General features: G+C 41.8%; 2 protein-coding genes across 3 annotated transcripts in view; one reads left to right on the forward strand and one right to left on the reverse strand.

Annotated features, from left to right (window-relative positions):
- The window catches only part of rbbp9 (retinoblastoma binding protein 9), a gene marked incomplete at its 3' end in the record, with an annotated part of 4,216 nt that extends 1,600 nt beyond the window's left edge, over nt 1–2,616 (forward strand). For both annotated transcript variants that reach the window (XM_080759369.1, XM_080759370.1), the window contains exons 4-5: nt 1,519–1,604; nt 2,393–2,616. In XM_080759369.1, the coding sequence (XP_080615495.1) occupies nt 1,519–1,604; nt 2,393–2,616 (310 nt within the window). The remainder of the gene's footprint in view (nt 1–1,518; nt 1,605–2,392) is intronic.
- Nucleotides 2,617–4,080: 1,464 nt separating this feature from the next.
- On the reverse strand, nt 4,081–19,110 carry polr3f (polymerase (RNA) III (DNA directed) polypeptide F). Its single transcript, XM_080759368.1, has 9 exons — nt 18,952–19,110; nt 16,606–16,723; nt 15,304–15,371; nt 11,014–11,081; nt 10,773–10,885; nt 10,117–10,260; nt 7,912–8,019; nt 5,180–5,371; nt 4,081–4,219 (listed from the first exon to the last, which is right to left on the reverse strand). Exons 1-9 carry the CDS (start codon nt 19,011–19,013, stop codon nt 4,142–4,144), a joined length of 951 nt encoding a protein of 316 aa, XP_080615494.1. The 5' UTR covers nt 19,014–19,110; the 3' UTR covers nt 4,081–4,141.
- Nucleotides 19,111–19,141: the final 31 nt, after the last annotated feature.

Genomic DNA, 19,141 nt, shown 5'->3' on the forward strand with positions numbered 1-19,141 from the left:
AGGGCAATTTATCAGGTATTTGACCAATCTGGGAACTAAATCGTTACCAAGAAATTTCTTCACCAATGTGTTTCTAAATGTGTCTACTAACATGTACTAAAAGTTTGAAATTCAACTCCTGTGGGAAATTGAGTTATTAGCATAATATGTGACATACCCAAATTACCCATAACATCCTAAGAAACAAAGTCCAAATTTCATAATTCTTTCAGTAGCATGTGACGTATGAAACTAGGGGTTTTTCATGATTCTGAATCCATTCCAAACATTAGTTTTGCACAAAAAACACTCCTTGGGAGGAAAACGGCCATATCCGTTTGGTCAAGTGGATATGGCCTAATTTAGCCCAAGGAGTGTTTTTTGTGCAAAACTAATGCTTGGAATGGATTCAGAATCATGAAAAACCCCTAGTTTCATATGTCACATGCTAGTGAAAGAATGATGAAATTTGGACTCTTTGGCCTCATATAGGATGTTATGGGTATGGTCACATATTATGCTCAATTTCCCACAGGAGTTGAATTTAAAACTTTTAGTACATATTAGTAGACACATTTAGAAACACATTGGTGAAGAAATTTCTTGGTAACGATTTAGTTCCCAGATTTTCATAGATTTCTCTTACTATTAGGCTGTCTGCTGTCATGAAAGTTTATAGTTAAGTTAAGTATAATTCAAAGTCCAGCCGTCTGCTGTCCAGCCTCTCCCACCCCTCACTGGGGTAAATTCTGGGAGGTAAACAGAAACGGGGCGAGTCATCTTGTTACCGTTGTAACTTGTGACCGGGGACAGCTTTTTGACACATCCGACTGCATGTTTTGTGACCATGAGGTGACCGGGGACAGTTTTGTCACCTAATTCCTTGTTTGTTACATCTGACTGCATGTGACCACGAGGTGACCGGGGAGAGCTCTTGGTCACCTTGGTTTGTTACATCTGCATATATGACAATGCTAGACTTTAACCTTTGTCAGTGAGGAGAAGCGGAATATACAGTTTCTTTGCTAGGGCTGGGCAAATGTAGACGACATCAAATGCCGCATTATTGTCCACCAAATAGCTCCATATAGAATAGAATACTTTATTGAATTGTGATATACCGTATTCTAATATTTTGTTAATCCATTTACATTGTGATGTGAGCTTTGCTATTTTTTTAAGTATACTGTATAAATAAATAAATAAGGCTTACGCCAAGAAAAGACCACGCTTATGCCATATCGCCACATTATGATATCTAACATATCTAAAATCCCAGGCGATGTCCAGTCTCATATCACAACATTGATAGCCCTACTTCAAAGGGCTTGCAGATTTGGTGACATATTTTAACTTCATTTCTGCTTGTAGATTAAGATTTTAGTAGGGCTGCCAGCTATAGACTCGTGTCCTGTCCACCAGAGAAAATATGATTTCTCCTTTTTTACGAGTTCTTCCTCATCTGGATTTAACCACAAGTTTGCAACGACACAGGACTTATACAGTATGTACAGTACCACTATGTGTAATGTCTTGCAGGTACGCCGAGACACACAAGGTGTTTGCCATCGTCCTAGTGGGAGCGTACACCTCAGACCTGGGAGATAAAAACGAGAGAGCGAGCGGTGAGCTTGGACCCAATTCACTGCTCATTTGTATGCGTGTGCAGTGCACAGTATAGAGCGTCCCAGTCCCTCCCCCTTTCAGAACGACGAGTGGCCCCGGAAATGAATCCCAATGCATTTGTCCCATGGGCTTTTCTTAAAGTATTTATTTAAAGACGGTTATACGCCGCGGACAAAGCCAACTCGGATCGTGACCAAATCGTGACAATGAACACGATATTTTGGGGCCGATCAAATCATTAGAAAGAAGAGAATAAAGGCAGGAGACAAAGACTATTTGTTTTGTTTTTCTTCTTATAAATTATTTGATCGGCCCCAAAACATTGTGTTCATTGTCATGAGTTGTCACGATCCGAGTTGGCTTTGTCCGCGGCGTAACCGTCTTTTAAATAAATACTTTAAGAAAAGCCTATGGGGGAAAAATGCATTGGGATTCATTTCCTGGGCCACTCGTCGTTCTCAAAGGGGGAGGGACTGGGACGCTCTATAGTGCCTTTGATACGATGCTTTAATTCATGATACTACACTCGCACACAAAAGTAAAAATAACAGATCTAATCTGCTATTGTCACCAGTTTTGAAAGTGTGAAAGCGGTGTTTTTTATAAATATTGAACCAATGAAAAGTACAAGAGCTTATGACTAAATAACATTAGATACATTGGAACAGTTTCCTGAAAAGTGACAGTTTTTGGACAAAAAAAAAATCCAAAACGACGCAGATTGATAAGTTGAATCGTGCACACACACACAGGTCACTGAACGCTCCTCAATCCTTCTCAATCGCAGGGTATTTCAGCCGCCCGTGGGAGTGGGAGCGCATCCGCGGGAACGTCGGCCATATTGTCCAGTTTGGCTCCCGGGACGACCCCTTCCTGCCCTGGGCGGAGCAGCAGGAAGTGGCGGAGGGCCTGCGGGCAGAGCTCCACGAGTACACAGACAGAGGACACTTCATGGACACACACTTCCCTGAACTCATCACGGCCGTGCACAAACTCCAAAAGGCCAATTGACCTAGCCATTCTGACCTGAGATCAGATTCATGCGAGGTTTCCACTGGACACACACTGGTCTGATTGACCCATTCTGACCTGAGATCAGATTTAAAAAAAAATGTCAGTCGTTCTTCGATTTTTCAAAAATAGCAGACCTACAAGCTCGTAGCGTGCCACTCGGTGGCGCGCTATGAGCTTGTAGATCTGCTATTTTTCAATAGCTAAAGCATGACATGATGCTAACACCAAAATGGGTTAATTAAAAAGGAACAGTAATGAAACCGATTTTATTGCAGACATTTAACAAGACTCTCCAGAGATATTTTCACTAGTGTATAGACTATAGAGCCGAGGCAGTGTTGCAAAGTCTGCTTATTATAAGTGACTTTGGGTTTGTTTTCCTGTAAAGTCGCTTGTAAAGTTATTTGGGCTTGCTTAAGTATAACCACTTTAACACTAATATTTGCCTGCAATTTTCAATCTTGTATATTTTCAGTCTGTGTATTAAATGAGAATTCCATGCTAGAAGGCTTTAACTTTATTTGTAGTCGTTACGGCCCCACCAGAGGTCCAGGTGTTATTTTGTGCAAAAGTGCATTGGCTATTTCCCCTAATATAAGCCCACAATGGGGGTTGGGTTTTTGTGCTAATTCGCTTATTTCCATCTAAATAAGTAGTAAAGTGTGCCGCTTGGGATACTATTTGCATTATGAAGAAAGGATATATACAAAATAAATTGATTTTTGAGCGATGGAAATAAGCAAATTAGCACAACACTCCATTCAATGCAATTCATTGAGGTCTTATGGTAGGGGAAATGGCCAAGAATGCACTTTTGCACAAAATAACACCTGGACCTCTTTGGTGGGGACGTAACAACTACAAAGAAAGGCAAGAAAGCCTTCTAGTATGGAATTCTCCTTTAATACATTGGCTGATCTTCACATGAATACATTTCTCCCAAAATGGTCCGGGACAGACTCAAGAGTCTGAACGGAACTCTGTGTACAAATGGACCTGTAACTACACTATCACAGTTACATAAGCACAGAGGAATGTACAGTGTAGATTGGGTTCCCAGAGATGAAAGAAAAAAAGTATATATATAATTTATTAAATTGGTGTCCATGGAGCAATTCTTATCGAGGGTTGAAATAAAACTGAGAATCATTGGTGTAGAGGTGAAAAAGGACACGCCTATTACAGAGCCCTGAGGGACACCAGTCACTGAAATACTGTATACCATTCAAGTGTGTTCAAATCTACAATACCGAATTGTGCGACGGTGCATATCTGCCACCAGCACAAGACACATTGTCATAATTGAACGTAAAATAAAATCTGGAAACACAATTTGAGCGCCAACTTACATTTGCAGGGTTTGGAAGAAACATTTATCAGACCCCCTGGAGATAAATACAAAATAAACATACGTCATGGGGATCATAGATCAACAACAACAGAAAATGAAGCCACGCATTTAAAGGTTTTCATCATAGAGAAAACATCGGGGGAGGTGTGGGAAGGGGTTCAGTGCGGAAGGTCAGAAGTCCAGCCACTCTGTCAAGTAGATACAGTTGGATGGAGAGATTTCACCTCCCACGTGGCAGTCATCAAACACCTGCAGGACAACAGAGTAATCAGTGTTCTGATTAGACACAGCCTGTCATACATTTTGAAGTCAATGAGCGAGGCTCTTCACTTGAAAGCGGTTTTGGTCGGAAAACCGCCGAGTCGGGAAGTGAAAACCCGCTGTGTCTCGTGATTGTCATTTCATTAATCCCCCCAAAACATACTTTTTTGTAAGTGAAATACTATCGTTTAGAATAAATCGGACGCAAACCAAGCTTATTTTTGGTCTTAAAAAAAGAAGATCAGAGATATTCATGTTCTAAGATGCTGTGTCCCATATAATTTAAAGCAGCGGATTTTTCATTTCCGGTTTTTGTACCGGATATTTTTTACCGGATCAAAATGGGACCGTTTACGTGGGGGAAACTGGACGCTGCAGAGCACCGTAATCAAATGTTTTTAACCCATTCTGACCTGAGATCAGATTCTAAAAATGTCTTCTACATCCTGACAGTTTTCCATTCTCTGACCTGAGATCAGATTCTAAAAATGTCTTCTACATCCTGACAGTTTTCCATTCTCTGACCTGAGATCAGATTCTAAAAATGTCTTCTACATCCTGACAGTTTTCATTCTGACCTGAGATCAGATTCTAAAAAGGTCTTCTATGTCAGTCGCTCTTCGATTTTTCAAAAAATAGCAGACCTACAAGCTCGTAGCGCGCCACTCGGTGGCGCGCTATGAGCTTGTAGATCTGCTATTTTTCAATAGCTAAAGCATAACATAGTGCCAACACCAAAAGGGGTTCCCGTTCAGAATGGGTTAAAAAGGGCATGATAAGGCGTCACCGGTGCCAAGGTACATACGAAAAAAACATTTATTTTTCTATTGATATATAAAAATTAACCACATCAAATAGTTGCAGTCCTAATGTGTTGTAGGGGTTTCATTTGGTGGTTCTGTGACCGTTTAGAATCGATGGGGGATCTGATTTGATTTTTTTTTTTACCGGACAGAGTCCGCAGGGCACTTTGACCAGTCCCGTGGGCTGGATGATGGGGTTGACGCCTCGGAACAGCTTCATCTGTCCGTCCACGCTGCCCACCGTGCCCTCCTTGGCGGCGATGATGGTCATCTCCACCTTGCCGTCGTAGATCAGCGTGTTCAGGATGGTCTCGATGTCCTCCATGGACAAGTCCACCTTGGGATGACAGGAGGGACGACGACAGAGGACACTAGTGAGGTTTTTTTTTTTAGAGCAGGGTTTTCTTAAAGGTAGAGTAAGTGATTTCACTCAAAAAACCTTAGGTTTCGTTTTTGGCTGTGGGACCTAAGCTTTCGTCCAATCAGGATAGAGAGTCAAAAACGAAACCTAAGGTTTTTTGACCCCCAGGGGTTAACTGGGGACAGGGAGGAACTCCTTATATGGTCAGCACACTATAGTAGAGAGGATTATCACAACAAAACAAAAAAATAAGTGATATTTGAATTGAGTGAAATCACTTACTCTACCTTTAAAACTTTGACATTTCAAGGACACCCCTTTAAAAAGGAGAATTCCATACTAAAAGGCTTTCTTACCTTTCTTTGTAGTTGTTACGTCCCCACCAAAGAGGTCCAGGTGTTATTTTGTGCAAAAGCTCCTTATTGGCTGTTTGTTTCCCCTATACCATAAGCCCTAAATGAATTGCATTGAATGGAATGGGAATTGAATGGGGGCTATGGGGTGTTGTGCTAATTCGCTTATTTCCATCGCTCAAAATTATAATTTCTTTGTATATATCCTCTCTTCATAATGTAAATAATATCCCAAGCGGCACACTTTACTACTTCTTTCGATGGAAATAAGCGAACTAGCATAACACCCCATAGCCCCGTTCAATTCCCATTCAATGCAATGCAATTCATTGAGGGCTTATGGCAGTGGCGGAAACTCTGTGGGTTCAGAGGCGCGACTGAACCCCCTGGCATTTTGGCAAAGGCGCGACTGAACCCACTGAAAAAGAAAACACTTTCCTCGTACTTTAAATGGTACGTCAATAAGCGACCGCCACAAAGCGACTGCTTTACTGTTTATCATTGATCATGTTGAAATGTTGCTGAAACAATTTAATGTGTTCTTCGTTGTGAACTGAAACACTGTGTTCATTAACAAACTGTAAATTAAGTACCAACCGAAAAAACAAACTCGTTTTTTTTCCACCGCTGGGGGGGTGGGGGGGTGGGGCGGGGGCGTGGCTGCCTGAACCCCCTGCCGTTATAAGAACTTTCCGCCACTGGCTTATGGTAGGGAAAATAGCCAATAAGGAGTTTTTGCACAAAAAAACACCTGGACCTCTTTGGTGGGGACAGCAAAGAAAGGTAAGAAAGATAAGAAAGCATTCTAGCATGGAATTCTCCTTTAACTCTGACGGTGTACATATGGAACCAAAAAAACCCAATGGACCCTATAGAGCGTCGCAGTCCCACCCCCTTTCATGACGACGCCAGGCCCAGGAAATGAATCTCAATGCATTTTCCTCATAGACATTTAAAAAAGTATTTATTTAAAGACCTTTTAAGCGTAGTACGAAGCCAACTCTTGTCGTGACAAATCATGACAACACACACAATATTTTGGACCAAACAAATAATTACAAAGAAGAAAAAGTGTTGTAACCTGCCGTTTTTGTCTACGTTCTAATTCTTTGTTTGGCCTGAAACATTGCGTTTGTTGTCATGATTTGTCACAACAAGAGTTGGCTTTGTCCGCGGCGTATAAACGTCTTTAAATAAATGCTTTCTGAAAAGTCTGAGGAAAATGAACGGGGATTTCTTTTCCGGGTCTCTCGAGGGGACGCTCTATTGGGTCCATTTGTACACTGTCAAGAGTTACAGACTTTTAAGGATCAACATAGAGCTCCCTCAAGGAACCCTGTTCAGTGGGTTCAGTGTCGGAAGCAGTTAGGTTCAGTGTCTTGCTCAAGGGAACAATTCGACACTAAGCCAGGAGGTGCCGGGGATCGAACCAAAAAAACGTTTGGATTCCCAAGCGGCCACTCTACCCCCGGTCCACTGCCACCCTACTGTCCTATCCTACGGGAATGTGAACTTCATTCACCTCTTAATTCTAATTATCTTCATGGTAAAAAAAGAAAAAACAGCCGTATACTAAAAGGAACTAATGTAGTCTCACATAGCCAAATAGCAATATAGTTTGGAACTACACATCTGGAAAGCTGAGAAAGGAAGCCGCCATCTCCGTTCCTCATTTCCGTTCATGAAAGTATATTTTAAAATATTTTGTGTAAATGTAATTCTTGAATTTTCCATTTCTGCTAAGCAGCAAGCTACATAGGCTTCGATTATTTTGATTTATATCGGGACAAAGTTGCACGACAGCAAGGACATTTTCTCCAGTTCATTTTCAGAGCCCTCCGTGCTCATCTGACTGAAGAACTTGATTTCACTTAAGACTTGCGAGGAATGCTTTGAGGTGTCTAGCTGTCAAGTAGATACAGTTGTTCATTCTGAGATGTCTTATTATCTTGTAATTAATTTGTTTAAATTGTATGCTTACTGTAATCGGGGCATCGTTGGAAAAAAGAGAGCTGGCTCTCTTTTTTTGAGCCCTGAAGAAGACCAGTATAGGTCTAATAATGTTTTTCCTCCTTTTTAAGTTAACTATTTTGTGTGCCCGGTCGACTCTGCATCTCAGTCGGCTGAGCAGCTGTCATATTACGTATGCGTCAGTCAACCTACCTTGCTGATACCCAGCTCACAGATGTACTTCCACACCTCGTGCGACGTGGCAAAGGAGCTGTTCCTCTGCACCATGGGACTCTGCTTGCTGTCCCTCGCTGCCTCCGCCTGCCAGGAACACAGCAAACATCAACAGTTAAGCTTTTTTTTAATTTAATTTCAACCTTTATTTAGTTCTCGGAGAACACACTGAGGGCTGGGACCCTCTTTTTCAGTGGGGGGGGGGGGGGGGGGCAAAACATAACATAAAACAAGAAAACAACAAGAAAACAAAACATAGATAAATAGAGTAAAATTACTGGTAATAATGAGGGAACATTTGCATAGTGCTCAATTAAAACAGGTACAGTTGATATTTACCAGCGTTGATATGTCAAGTTTAAAGCGATATAGAGAAGTAAGAGAGCTGTATTTTAGAGAAGTCTGTAAGGTGTTCCAAGTGTGTGGGGCAGCGCACTCCAAGGCAGACTTTCCAGATGTAGTGGAGGCATGTATGGTCTCAAGCATCAAATATTCTTGAGAGCGTGTATGATAAGTGGTTTTCCATTTTAAAAGAGAATTTAAATAAGAAGGTAAGTTCCCAATTAGAGCTTTATATATATCAATAAAAACCAGTGTCGCAAGGGAGGGCCAACCAACCTTATTATACAGTATGCAATGGTGAGTGTTATTATAGCTGTCGCCTGTTATAAATCTGAGGGCTGAATGATAAACTGGGTCCAAGATTTTAAGTGTGGTAGCTGATGCGTTTCTGTGTATAATGTCCCCGTAGTCCAAAATAGCAGATCTACAAGCTCATAGCGCGCCACCGAGTGGCGCGCTACGAGCTTGTAGGTCTGCTATTTTTGAAAAATCGAAGAACGACTTTTAGAAATCTGATCTCAGGTCAGAATGGGTCAATCAGACTAGTGTGTGTCCAGTGGAAACCTCGTATGAATCTGATCTCAGGTCAGAATGGGTTAATCTGTTGTATAGCATTGGGATCGGATCCAACATTAAGCAACCGTAATCGATTCCATCACACCTGTAACCGTTTTCCGGAAACCGGCCCTTATCACATTGTCAATATAATTACAATACCGGTATTGCTCAAACTTTTTTTACTTTCAAGGACCACCATTACCGCCACTCTGAGAGTGAATGTGTTTATCAAAACTTTTAATGGTTGGCCGAAATTAGATTTGCATATAGGAATCGTTTAACCCATTTTGGGCCGGGATACCCCTTTTGGCGTTTGAAAAATAGCAGACCTACAAGCTCATAGTGGCGCGCTACAAGCTTGTAGGTCTGTTGTAGGTCTGCTATAATTTTTTATCGTGAAAAAATATATTTCAGAAGACTAGAAGATTTAGAAGATTATTTTTATTAATTTTGAGGTCAGGGACACAAGATAAAGCGTAATGAACAAATGTTTATAGATATATGTCTTTTACAAGCTAAGAGAATGATAGCATTGACCTGGAAGAGGCCAGACAAAACCAAGAATTTATTACACAGTGGTTCAGGGAATTGTCTTTATGTTTACCTTTGGAAAAAGAGTGCATACGTACATTCTTCAAGGACAAACAAGAAAGGTTTCAGGAGGTGTGGGTGACGTTTTATAAGTTACATAAAGAACAATAATTTGTCACATTTAATGGATGGAGCTGAAGAGGAGTAGTGCTGTTGTTTTTTGGTTATTGTTATTTTGCTTTCTTTATACCAGTAATTGTCTTGTAATGTTCATTGTTGTTTTTTGTATGTTTGTATTGTCAGTTGTGTGTAAAAAAGGAAAATAAATACATTGTTGGAGAAAAAAAAATCACACCTGTGTGAACCGAGTGGTGCAACTCCACTTTCTCCCCCCCTCCTCTCTCTCCCTCTCTCTCTCTCTCTCTGCTCCGTCAGATTAGCTTTAGTATAGCTATCAATCCGCATCGCTGAGAACAATTTCTTCATTATTATTTTGGCTCGGCCTTTCCTTCTTTAGCGAACCTAGACAGTTCATTATTATTTTGGCTCGGTCCTTTCCTTCTTTAGCGAACCTAGACAGTCAGAAGTTGGATTTGCGTCCAGCAGGTGGCAGCCATGTCACACACACTTCTCTCGTTCCAATTTCACGCATGTGCACACCACTCGTGCTCATGATGACTGATACAGGTACACGGACATTGCTGGTTGTAGGAGTTGTTTGCACCACTCAAAAAAAAAAAAACTAAATGTCACCTTGCTCTGCAGGAACTTAAAACACTGCTGGTTGAGGACCTCCACAAACTCCGACTCAAAGTCCTGGTCACTGTACCAGGCTCCTCCGGTCACCGAGCGGTCCGGCTGCAGGTTGTACAGCATGTACACCTTCTTCTTAGACGCCTGGAAGACAAAGACAAACAAACAAAACGGACGTGTTTTACCCGACAACTCAATATTGATATTGTGCAATTCGGCATAACTTTGAACCCATTTTGACCTGAGATCAGATTCTAAAAAAAATGTCTTCTATACATCCTGACAGTTTTTTCTGAAAAAAGCTATGTTTCTATGTCAGTCGTTCTTTGATTTTTTCAAAAATAGCCAGACCTTTTCAAGCTTGTAGATCTGCTACAAAATGGGTTAATGTATGAATGTAAATAACAGACGATCTAGTCAGAAAAAGGAACATCACTTTACAGTAATTGCAGCAAGACAGAGCTTTTGGAGTTTGTTGAAAATGTTTGATGAAAAATGAGTATCATTACAATACAAGACGTTCATCACAATAACAATATCAAAGTATTTGGTGACCCGGCCAGCACTACATCCAGGACCCAGGGTTTATACACCTTTACATTTCAGGATGCTGCGCTAGAACGGCTGGCTTCAGTAGACAGACCAGTTGGACTCACAGCCACAGATTTGACGGCTTTGATGAGTTTCTTGCTCTCCAGGTTCTTGAGGATCTTGTTGATCTCAGTCAGAGGGAGGTTGCTCTTAAAACGGATGTCCCTGCTCCAGATGCCTGCAGCGACAAACACATGGTTAGAAAAAACACCCCGTGTCAAACAAAATGCGATGCCTCAAATGCTACAATTCCACCCACGGTAGGTGTAAAGTATAATGTAATGGACGTGTGTGCAGGGGTCCTACCTTTGTTTCCTGCGTCCTCTATGACCTGGTAAACCAGTTTCTCCTGGTTGTCGGAACCTTTCATCTTACTGGGGGAGAGACACAGCGCAAGCCAGTAAGGCCACATATACTCATACTGCACATGTGTGTCTGTGTCATTGTTTACAATGTGAAAATATGAATACATGAAACATGCCTCAACTAATCAAATGTTCAAATTGCCAAAGTCAAAACAGCAGAATATCCATTAGCTATGTTTTACAGTTTTAACCAGGGGGGGGGGGCAGTCAGACAGATATTTTGTGAAGCCACTAAGGAAATCGGGACATCCTGAAAGTTCATATAATGGCCTGTTGTGGCGCCGTCATTGGGCCCAAAAAAACCCCATATCCCCATTGAGGTCCATGTATTTGGGCCCAACTTCACCTAGACTGTATTACCTTAATAAACATGGTCATGAATACTTTCTGCTTCCAGTCACTAGTTTAAAGTCTCATTGCTCATGTCATAATATTCTTTTTGGAAAATTATGGTCCCATTTATTAAAAGAATGACCATAAAGTCGTGTATGTTCTGAGGGGCGTGGCTACCGTTACAGTCTATGAACGGGAGCCACCCCCCGTTCGAGTCAAAATAAAAACCAACGAAGAAGAAGGGGGGGAAGTCCCGCCTCGTTGTCTGGGCCAGCCGCGACTGAGCGATTCCCAAGCCGTTTCTGACATGAAGCCCCGCCCTCCGTAGCAGCCGCGCTCTGATTGGTCTGTGGAAAGCAGTAATGGCGGCCGCCAGCGGCACTGCTGCTCAGCCACATAACAAACCTTTCTGCGATTTAAATAGCAGTTTCATTAAGTTTCAATACACTTTTAGACTAACGAAAACATGTAATTATATAATATGTTGTTAAATAAAAACATCACGTCTTTTAATACACGCGGAGACGGAGCAGCGTCTGCGCGTCTGTGTGCGTGTGTGTGAGAGAGAGAGAGAGAGAGAGAGAGAGAGAGAGAGGAATACATTACTGTACTCAGAGATATGCAGTATTTGAAATACATGTATTTTGTAATTTGTATTTCGCTGGGATGGAAGAAAATATATGTATTTTGTATCTAAATACTTTCAGATTGAGTATCTTCTGTATTTCAATTTTTTTTATGTAATTTTATTCTCAAATGGACACATGCTAAACATTTACACTGCCTCGGGTTTAAACTGTAGGGGCAAAACACACGCACCCACCCATACACACAACACAACACAATGTGTGATTTCGAATTGCAGCTGTCCGTAGGTGCCCTTTGAGAGCGGTTTTGAAGGAGTCAAGGGATTCACATGTCTTAATGGTAGGGCGTTCCACATTTTGGTGGCATAGGAGCAAAAATAATTTGGTCCCTTGTTTGTGCCGGATCTGGGTTGTACATGGTTTGTTGCACTCCCTGTTGTGGGTGTGGACTTCGTTTACATTAAGGAAGTATTTAGACAGGTACATGGGTATCTTGGTGGTGTATCAAATCTTGTGGACCAGACCCATTGCAAGATGCTGTACTCTGTCGTCGACCCCAAGCCATCCCAGCCTGTCAAAGTGGGCAGGGGTGAGGTGGGTTCTGGGGGTGAGGCCAAGTAGGAGCCTGACCAGTTTGTTTTGGGAGGTCTGGAGCCTTGTTTTAAGGGCCTTTGAGGTGCTGTGGTACCAAGAGGTGCATGCATAGTCAAAGAAACCTTGTACGAGGGCTCGGTCTTCAAGGTGATTTTGTTGACCAGTGAGGAGATCCTGTAAAGGAATCTTGTTCTTTGATTGACTTTTTGATTACGTTGGTGGCCATTTTATCACTATGCATGCACCTCTTGGTACCACAGCACCTCAAAGGCCCTTAAAACAAGGCTCCAGACCTCCCAAAACAAACTGGTCATGATCCTACTTGGCCTCACCCCTGCCCACTTTGACAGGCTGGGATGGCTTAGGGTCGACGACAGAGTACAGCATCTTGCAATGGGTCTGGTCCACAAGATTTGATACACCACCAAGATACCCATGTACCTGTCTAAATACTTCCTTAATGTAAATGAAGTCCACACCCACAACACCAGAGGGAGTGCAACAAACCATGTGCAACCCAGATTCGGCACAAACAAGGGACTAAATTATTTTCGCTCCTATGCCACCAAAATGTGGAACGCCCTACCAACATTAAGACATGTGAATCCCTTGACTCCTTCAGAACTGCTCTCAAAGGGCACCTACGGACGGCTGCAATTCGAAACTGGCCCCCGGAAAATCTGAATCCCCCCCCCGACCACCCCCCCTTTTTTCCCCCTCACTGTATATGTTTCTTTTCCCTTTTTGCTTCCTTTATGATGAATTCCTGTGCTGTTCTTTAACTATATAGAAGTCAAATGTCTATTTGTACGTCTTTTGATGAATTGAACATGCGGTGGACCCTCTTGTAAACAAGTGTAATGCTTAAATTGGGTCGTCCACTCACAGTTAACAGTCTTTGTATTGATTTTTTGCTTGAAATGTACTGTAACTCTGCAAACTGTTAATACATATTTCAATCAATCAATCAATCAAAGCTTACACACTCAAATTGAACCACAAATGAGAGGCAGAGTAGGGCGGGCCTTCAGTTGTTGGAGACTAACCTCACAAGGCTCATATCTTCAAGTTCTCCTTAATAATCTTCAATGTATTAAGACATTCTGACAGGTCATTAATTTAATATTTGGCAATCAATTATGAATTTACTTATCATTAGACACATGTTCATGAAAATGTATTTTCATGTATTTTCAAAATACGTATTTGTATCTCAAATACATTTCTCAGACCAGTATTTGTATTTTGTATTTAGATACATCTTTTGACCCAGTATTTGTATTTTGTATCAAAATACATTTTCAATGTATTTTGCCCATCTCTGTATGAAGTTATACTGCTTCACCTGAATACTGATGAATTAATAGTTTATATATGGTTAGATTTAACCCAAGACTAACATTTACCTGTCAACTACAAATAGAGTTAGAACTATATTTATTTATATTTAACAATCATGTATTTATAATGACTAATTCGCTATTGCGCCTTCTGTAAAGAAAGTAAAAATTAACCCATTCTGAACGGGAACCCATTTTGGTGTTGGCATCCTGTTATGCTTTAGCTATTGAAAAATAGCAGCCACCGAGTGGCGCGCTACGAGCTTGTAGGTCTGCTATTTTTGAAAAATCGAAGAACGACTGACATTTTTAGAATCTGATCTCAGGTCAGAATGGGTTAATCAGACCTGTGTGTCCAGTGGAAACCTTGTATGAATCTGATCTCAGGTCAGAATGGGTTAATGACTGCATGGAAGCGACAATGGAGGGCTCGCCTGAGGACCACCTATAGTCCTAGATAATGAATGTAGACTTATCAACCACTAAGATCATTATAATCACTATGTCCTGGTTAAAAAAAGGTCATCCAGCAATTATGAAGTAGAATGCTTTATATAGTTTATAATGTGTATTTAGGCATCCTTAGTAATAGGCCATTATTATAAAAAAATAAATTAATCATGTCATATTTATTACATGCCTTTTATATATATATGATTATCTGTTGGTGCTGCAATTAAAGTAACAATAAATAGTCTAACAGTGTAGTAGGCCTATAGACTTATACAGTAGAATAGTCCACTTGACCTGCATCGTGAATATTGTTATTAGATAGTACAGTAATGTATTCCTCTCTCTCTCTCTCTCTCTCTCTCTCTCTCTCTCTCACACACACACACAGACGCTGCTCCGTCTCCGCGTGTATTAAAAGACGTGATGTTTTTATTTAACAACATATTATATAATTACATGTTTTCGTTAGTCTAAAAGTGTATTGAAACTTAATGAAACTGCTATTTAAATCGCAGAAAGGTTTGTTATGTGGCTGAGCAGCAGTGCCGCTGGAGGCCGCCATTACTGCTTTCCACAGACCAATCAGAGCGCGGCTGCCACGGAGGGCGGGGCTTCATGTCAGAAACGGCTTGCAGGGAATCGCTCACTCAGCCAGCCAATGGGCCAGCTGGGCCCAAACGGATCTAGTAAGAAGGCGATTTACAATACAAGGACTGACTGGCTTCATTTTACGTCCATATCAGACCCGGCGAACGCTTTGTCCATATTATTTTTTTTACAGTCTATGGTTTTAACGCATTAAAACCGGGAAAGCACCCGTGTCATTTTAGATTTTAGCTATGGGGGAGTGGGGGGGGGGGGGGGTGTCTGGCCAGTGGCGGCTACTACTGGCCTATAATAATGATATAATGAGTAAGCTTCAACCTGGCTGTCTGTGCGTCCTTCATGCGGTACATGAGTCCAGTGCTGTTTCTGAGCAGGTCCAGCTGACCCTGAAAACACAAACAGGCACACGTTAGTACATTTTTTGAAGGGGCGCCAAAACCAACCCCTCCTATTACACAGAGTTTGTTTTTAGTTCAATGTTTGTTTTAAAAACGCCATTGACCATGAAGGGAACATTTGAGAGACCGCGAGATCATTCCTCGGCGCACGACGACGTCGTCGCGACGAGGCTTTTCCCTTTTTGCCCTTGTCTTCCGTTTCTTCGTGTCGAAAAACTTCAACATCCGACCATTCTTTTTTATATATATATAATATATTTTTTATCCCACAATTTTGTAACCCATTTTTCACACCTGTGTCAATCATCTAATGTGATCCTGGGCTCTACACACCCTCCACCAACCTAGTCCCCATATATGGGGGACAAGGGGAGAGCAACGGACTTGAACTCATGCTTCCTTCATGCCTGAGTGTCCAAGTTGCTCCTTTACACCTGACAGGGGGGAGTTTCCCTGGTTGGACGTAGCGCGTGGAAGGAACACGTTATTCCAACCAGTTCCTTTCCCCTCCATCAGGCGCCCCGGCTGGCCAGGGGGAGGCAGTTTAGTGACCAGGATTACTGCATGTTTTTTGTGAGGGTATACCTACCCTAGGGGACACGGGGAGAACATGCAAACTCCACACAGAAAGGCCCTTTCGCCAGCCCCGCCTTCGGGTATGGGCACTGATGACGCGGAGGAGGAAACACGGCGCCAGCACCCACAGCGTCCCGAGCGGGAATCGAACCCAGGACCTTCTAGCTGTGAGGCGACAGCACTACCAACTGTGCCACCGTGCCCCACATCCGACCACATTCTTACGCTGTGATTGGCAGGATACGACCGCTTGATAAATCACTTGTGAGCCTCGTCGTGAGGCGATTCCTCCAATCAAATCTACGGTACGCAGTCGCAGGTGTAAGACCTTTTTTTATTTATTTTTTTTACATATCTCGATATTAGCCCTTTTCACATTTGCTCAGTGAAATCTGCGCATCATATTATAAACCAGATCAGAATGTTTGTAAACAAACTAGTAGAGAGTTATTTCGGGGTAGAACGTCTATGGACTCAATATAAAATAAAGTGTCCGGAACAATAGCTGTGTCTAGTTTGTCAACATGTGGATATTTAGAATAGAAGAATATATAGTCAATAACAATATTAGGTGACCTGTTCTTCCAGAATTAAGGTTTCATGTCATGATGATTTTGGTCTACACAGGAGGATTGGAGAGACTGACCAGTGATAGCAGTCTGTTGATCACCATCGCCCTCTGCTGGGGAGCCAGATGAGGCATGTCGTTCTGGATCACCTGGTCTGTGATTCCATGAGGAAACTGCTGACACAGGTCCTTTATCCTACACACACACACACACACACACACACACACACACACACACACACACACACACACACACACACACACGACATGACACATCAAGACAGTATCGAGCAGGCAGATCACCAACCATAACCCCTAAATAACTAGAATCCCGAACTGCCTAAAACAATCTTTTCACTTGTGAGGAGTTTTGGAGGAGGAAAATGTCCTCAAAAACTCGGAAACTCCCCATAAACTGCTCCCGGTGATCAGGCTGATATGATACCTTGCCTGTAACCATTGTTTCGGTGTGTGATGTGTATACACATTATATATATATACTATATATATATATTCAATCACACACACACACACACACACACACACACACACACACACACACACACACACACACTATATGTGTGAATGTGTTAATGAAAAGCGCTTTGGAAAGAGTAAAGGACTTAGAATGCACCGTTTAGTTTACCATAGAAATGTTGACTTCCTGACTGTAGTTTAAATTAAAGTGGATAAGGACGAGGGTGATCTATCAAATCTGGCCGTGCTAAAATATTACACACAAAAAAACGATAACAAAAATAGAGCTGCTATATTCTAGAATCTAGAATTCTAGATCATTTCTGTAACAACGATGAGGTTTGTGCCAGCAGCCAACACATCATCACCCACCACCAGTTTAGGATTACATTTATGATCAGTATGTGAAGTCTATGTATAGATATTAAATAGATTATTTATCACTGACTAATGACTGTTCCTGCACTATACCTGCACTATACCTGCATCGAGTTATCTTGGTACACAGAAGTTGATCTATTGAAGATTCTGACCTTCAAAGTACATCATTTTTGGTTTTGATTGTATTGCTGTATTGTTGTATTGTTCTTTCTGCTTTGGCAATGTAAACGTATGTTTTCTCATGCCAATAAAGCCCTTTGAATTGAATTGAATTGAATTGACTGTCATAGCCCTGGTCCAGTCAGTGCTTACAGTGAGTCTCTCACTGACTGTAAGCACTGGACCAGGGCTATGCACTATCATAAACATTGCAGATTGCAGCAGCACGGCCTTTTCCGAGGGTATGTACGTCTGTATACCATTTCGCGTGGAATAGATGCAAAGGGACCCTATGCAAAGTAAACAAACTTTACGGAGGGTTCCGAGAGGGGCTAGGAAACCACCAGCTTCATTAGCCGCAATTTGCAACTCTAGATTTTTTTATAATGGGATGAATCTAGAGTTGCAATACCCTCCATTGACTCCCCACTCATCTTTTTTGGTTTGCGATCTGCTTGTCTTAAACGACATTAAACTCACCAACATTGCAGCTGTAGTACAAGCTTGAATTATCCTCTTTAAATCTGCCGAGCTTGTTTTTCATAAAAATTTACCGTAGAGATGTTATGAGCTACTTTCTGTCAAGACATCCTCTGCAAGTGATTCGGTTTGGAAGCACTCGTTTTTATTAACGGGTCGCGCTGCTGCCTCCTGCATTATGTGAAAATTCGAAAAAGGTGGAACGCAGGGCCGTTCAGTGACATACGACGAGTGCTTCCAAACTCCAGCGCTTAGAAAAATAATCACAAAGTAGCTCATAACATCTCTACGGTGGATTTTTATGAAAAACAAGCTCGGCAGATTGAAAGAGGATAATTCAAGCTTGTACTACAGCTGCAATGTTGGTGAGTTTAACGTCGTTTAAGACAAACAGATCGCAAACCAAAAAAGATGAGTGGGGAGTCAATGGAGGGTATTGCAACTCTAGATTCATCCTAGATCTGATCCATATCCTTCTACTGCTAGATTCATCCCATTATTAAAAAAATCTAGAGTTGCAAAATGCGGCTACAGCTTCATTTACAAACAGACATTGTAACGTTGTCATAATCTTCTGACATGGCTACAGTGTTGCCAACAGAATGTAGCCCAACATTGCAACATGTGTAGCCGCTACACATGTTGCAATGTTGGGCTATACATTCTCCCAGGTCCCCACTCCCCAGAAAGCATTCAAATCAATGTAACCACTTTAACCGTATTTTCTATGGGGGTCCCTTGTACGAAATATTTTCAGATGGGGGTCCGCGGCCAACTGCATGACCGTCCTTGTCTTAGTGTGAAGTGTGAACATCTTCTACAAACATTCTGAAGTGAAGGTAAACAAACAAACGCGTCGCTAGCCTTTAGCCACCGTTAGCTGTGTTAACATGAACCAACAACATAACGTGAAAATATTGGACCCACCTGTTTTCTATTTCCGCAACATCGGGGGCATTTGACTCCTGCTTCACTTTGACGTCTGTCATTATGATTGTGATAAAAGTGTAAAGTTTAAGCCAGTTAAAGGTGGTGTTTAAACTATCATAGCAGCATGACAGAGATGCTCTGCTCTCTGGGTCCTCAAAAAGTTGCCTCAGCACTGGCACGGCGGAGC

The sequence above is a fragment of the Protomyctophum bolini genome (genome assembly GCF_963924005.1).
Source record: "Protomyctophum bolini genome assembly, chromosome: 3".
NCBI lineage: Eukaryota > Metazoa > Chordata > Actinopteri > Myctophiformes > Myctophidae > Protomyctophum > Protomyctophum bolini.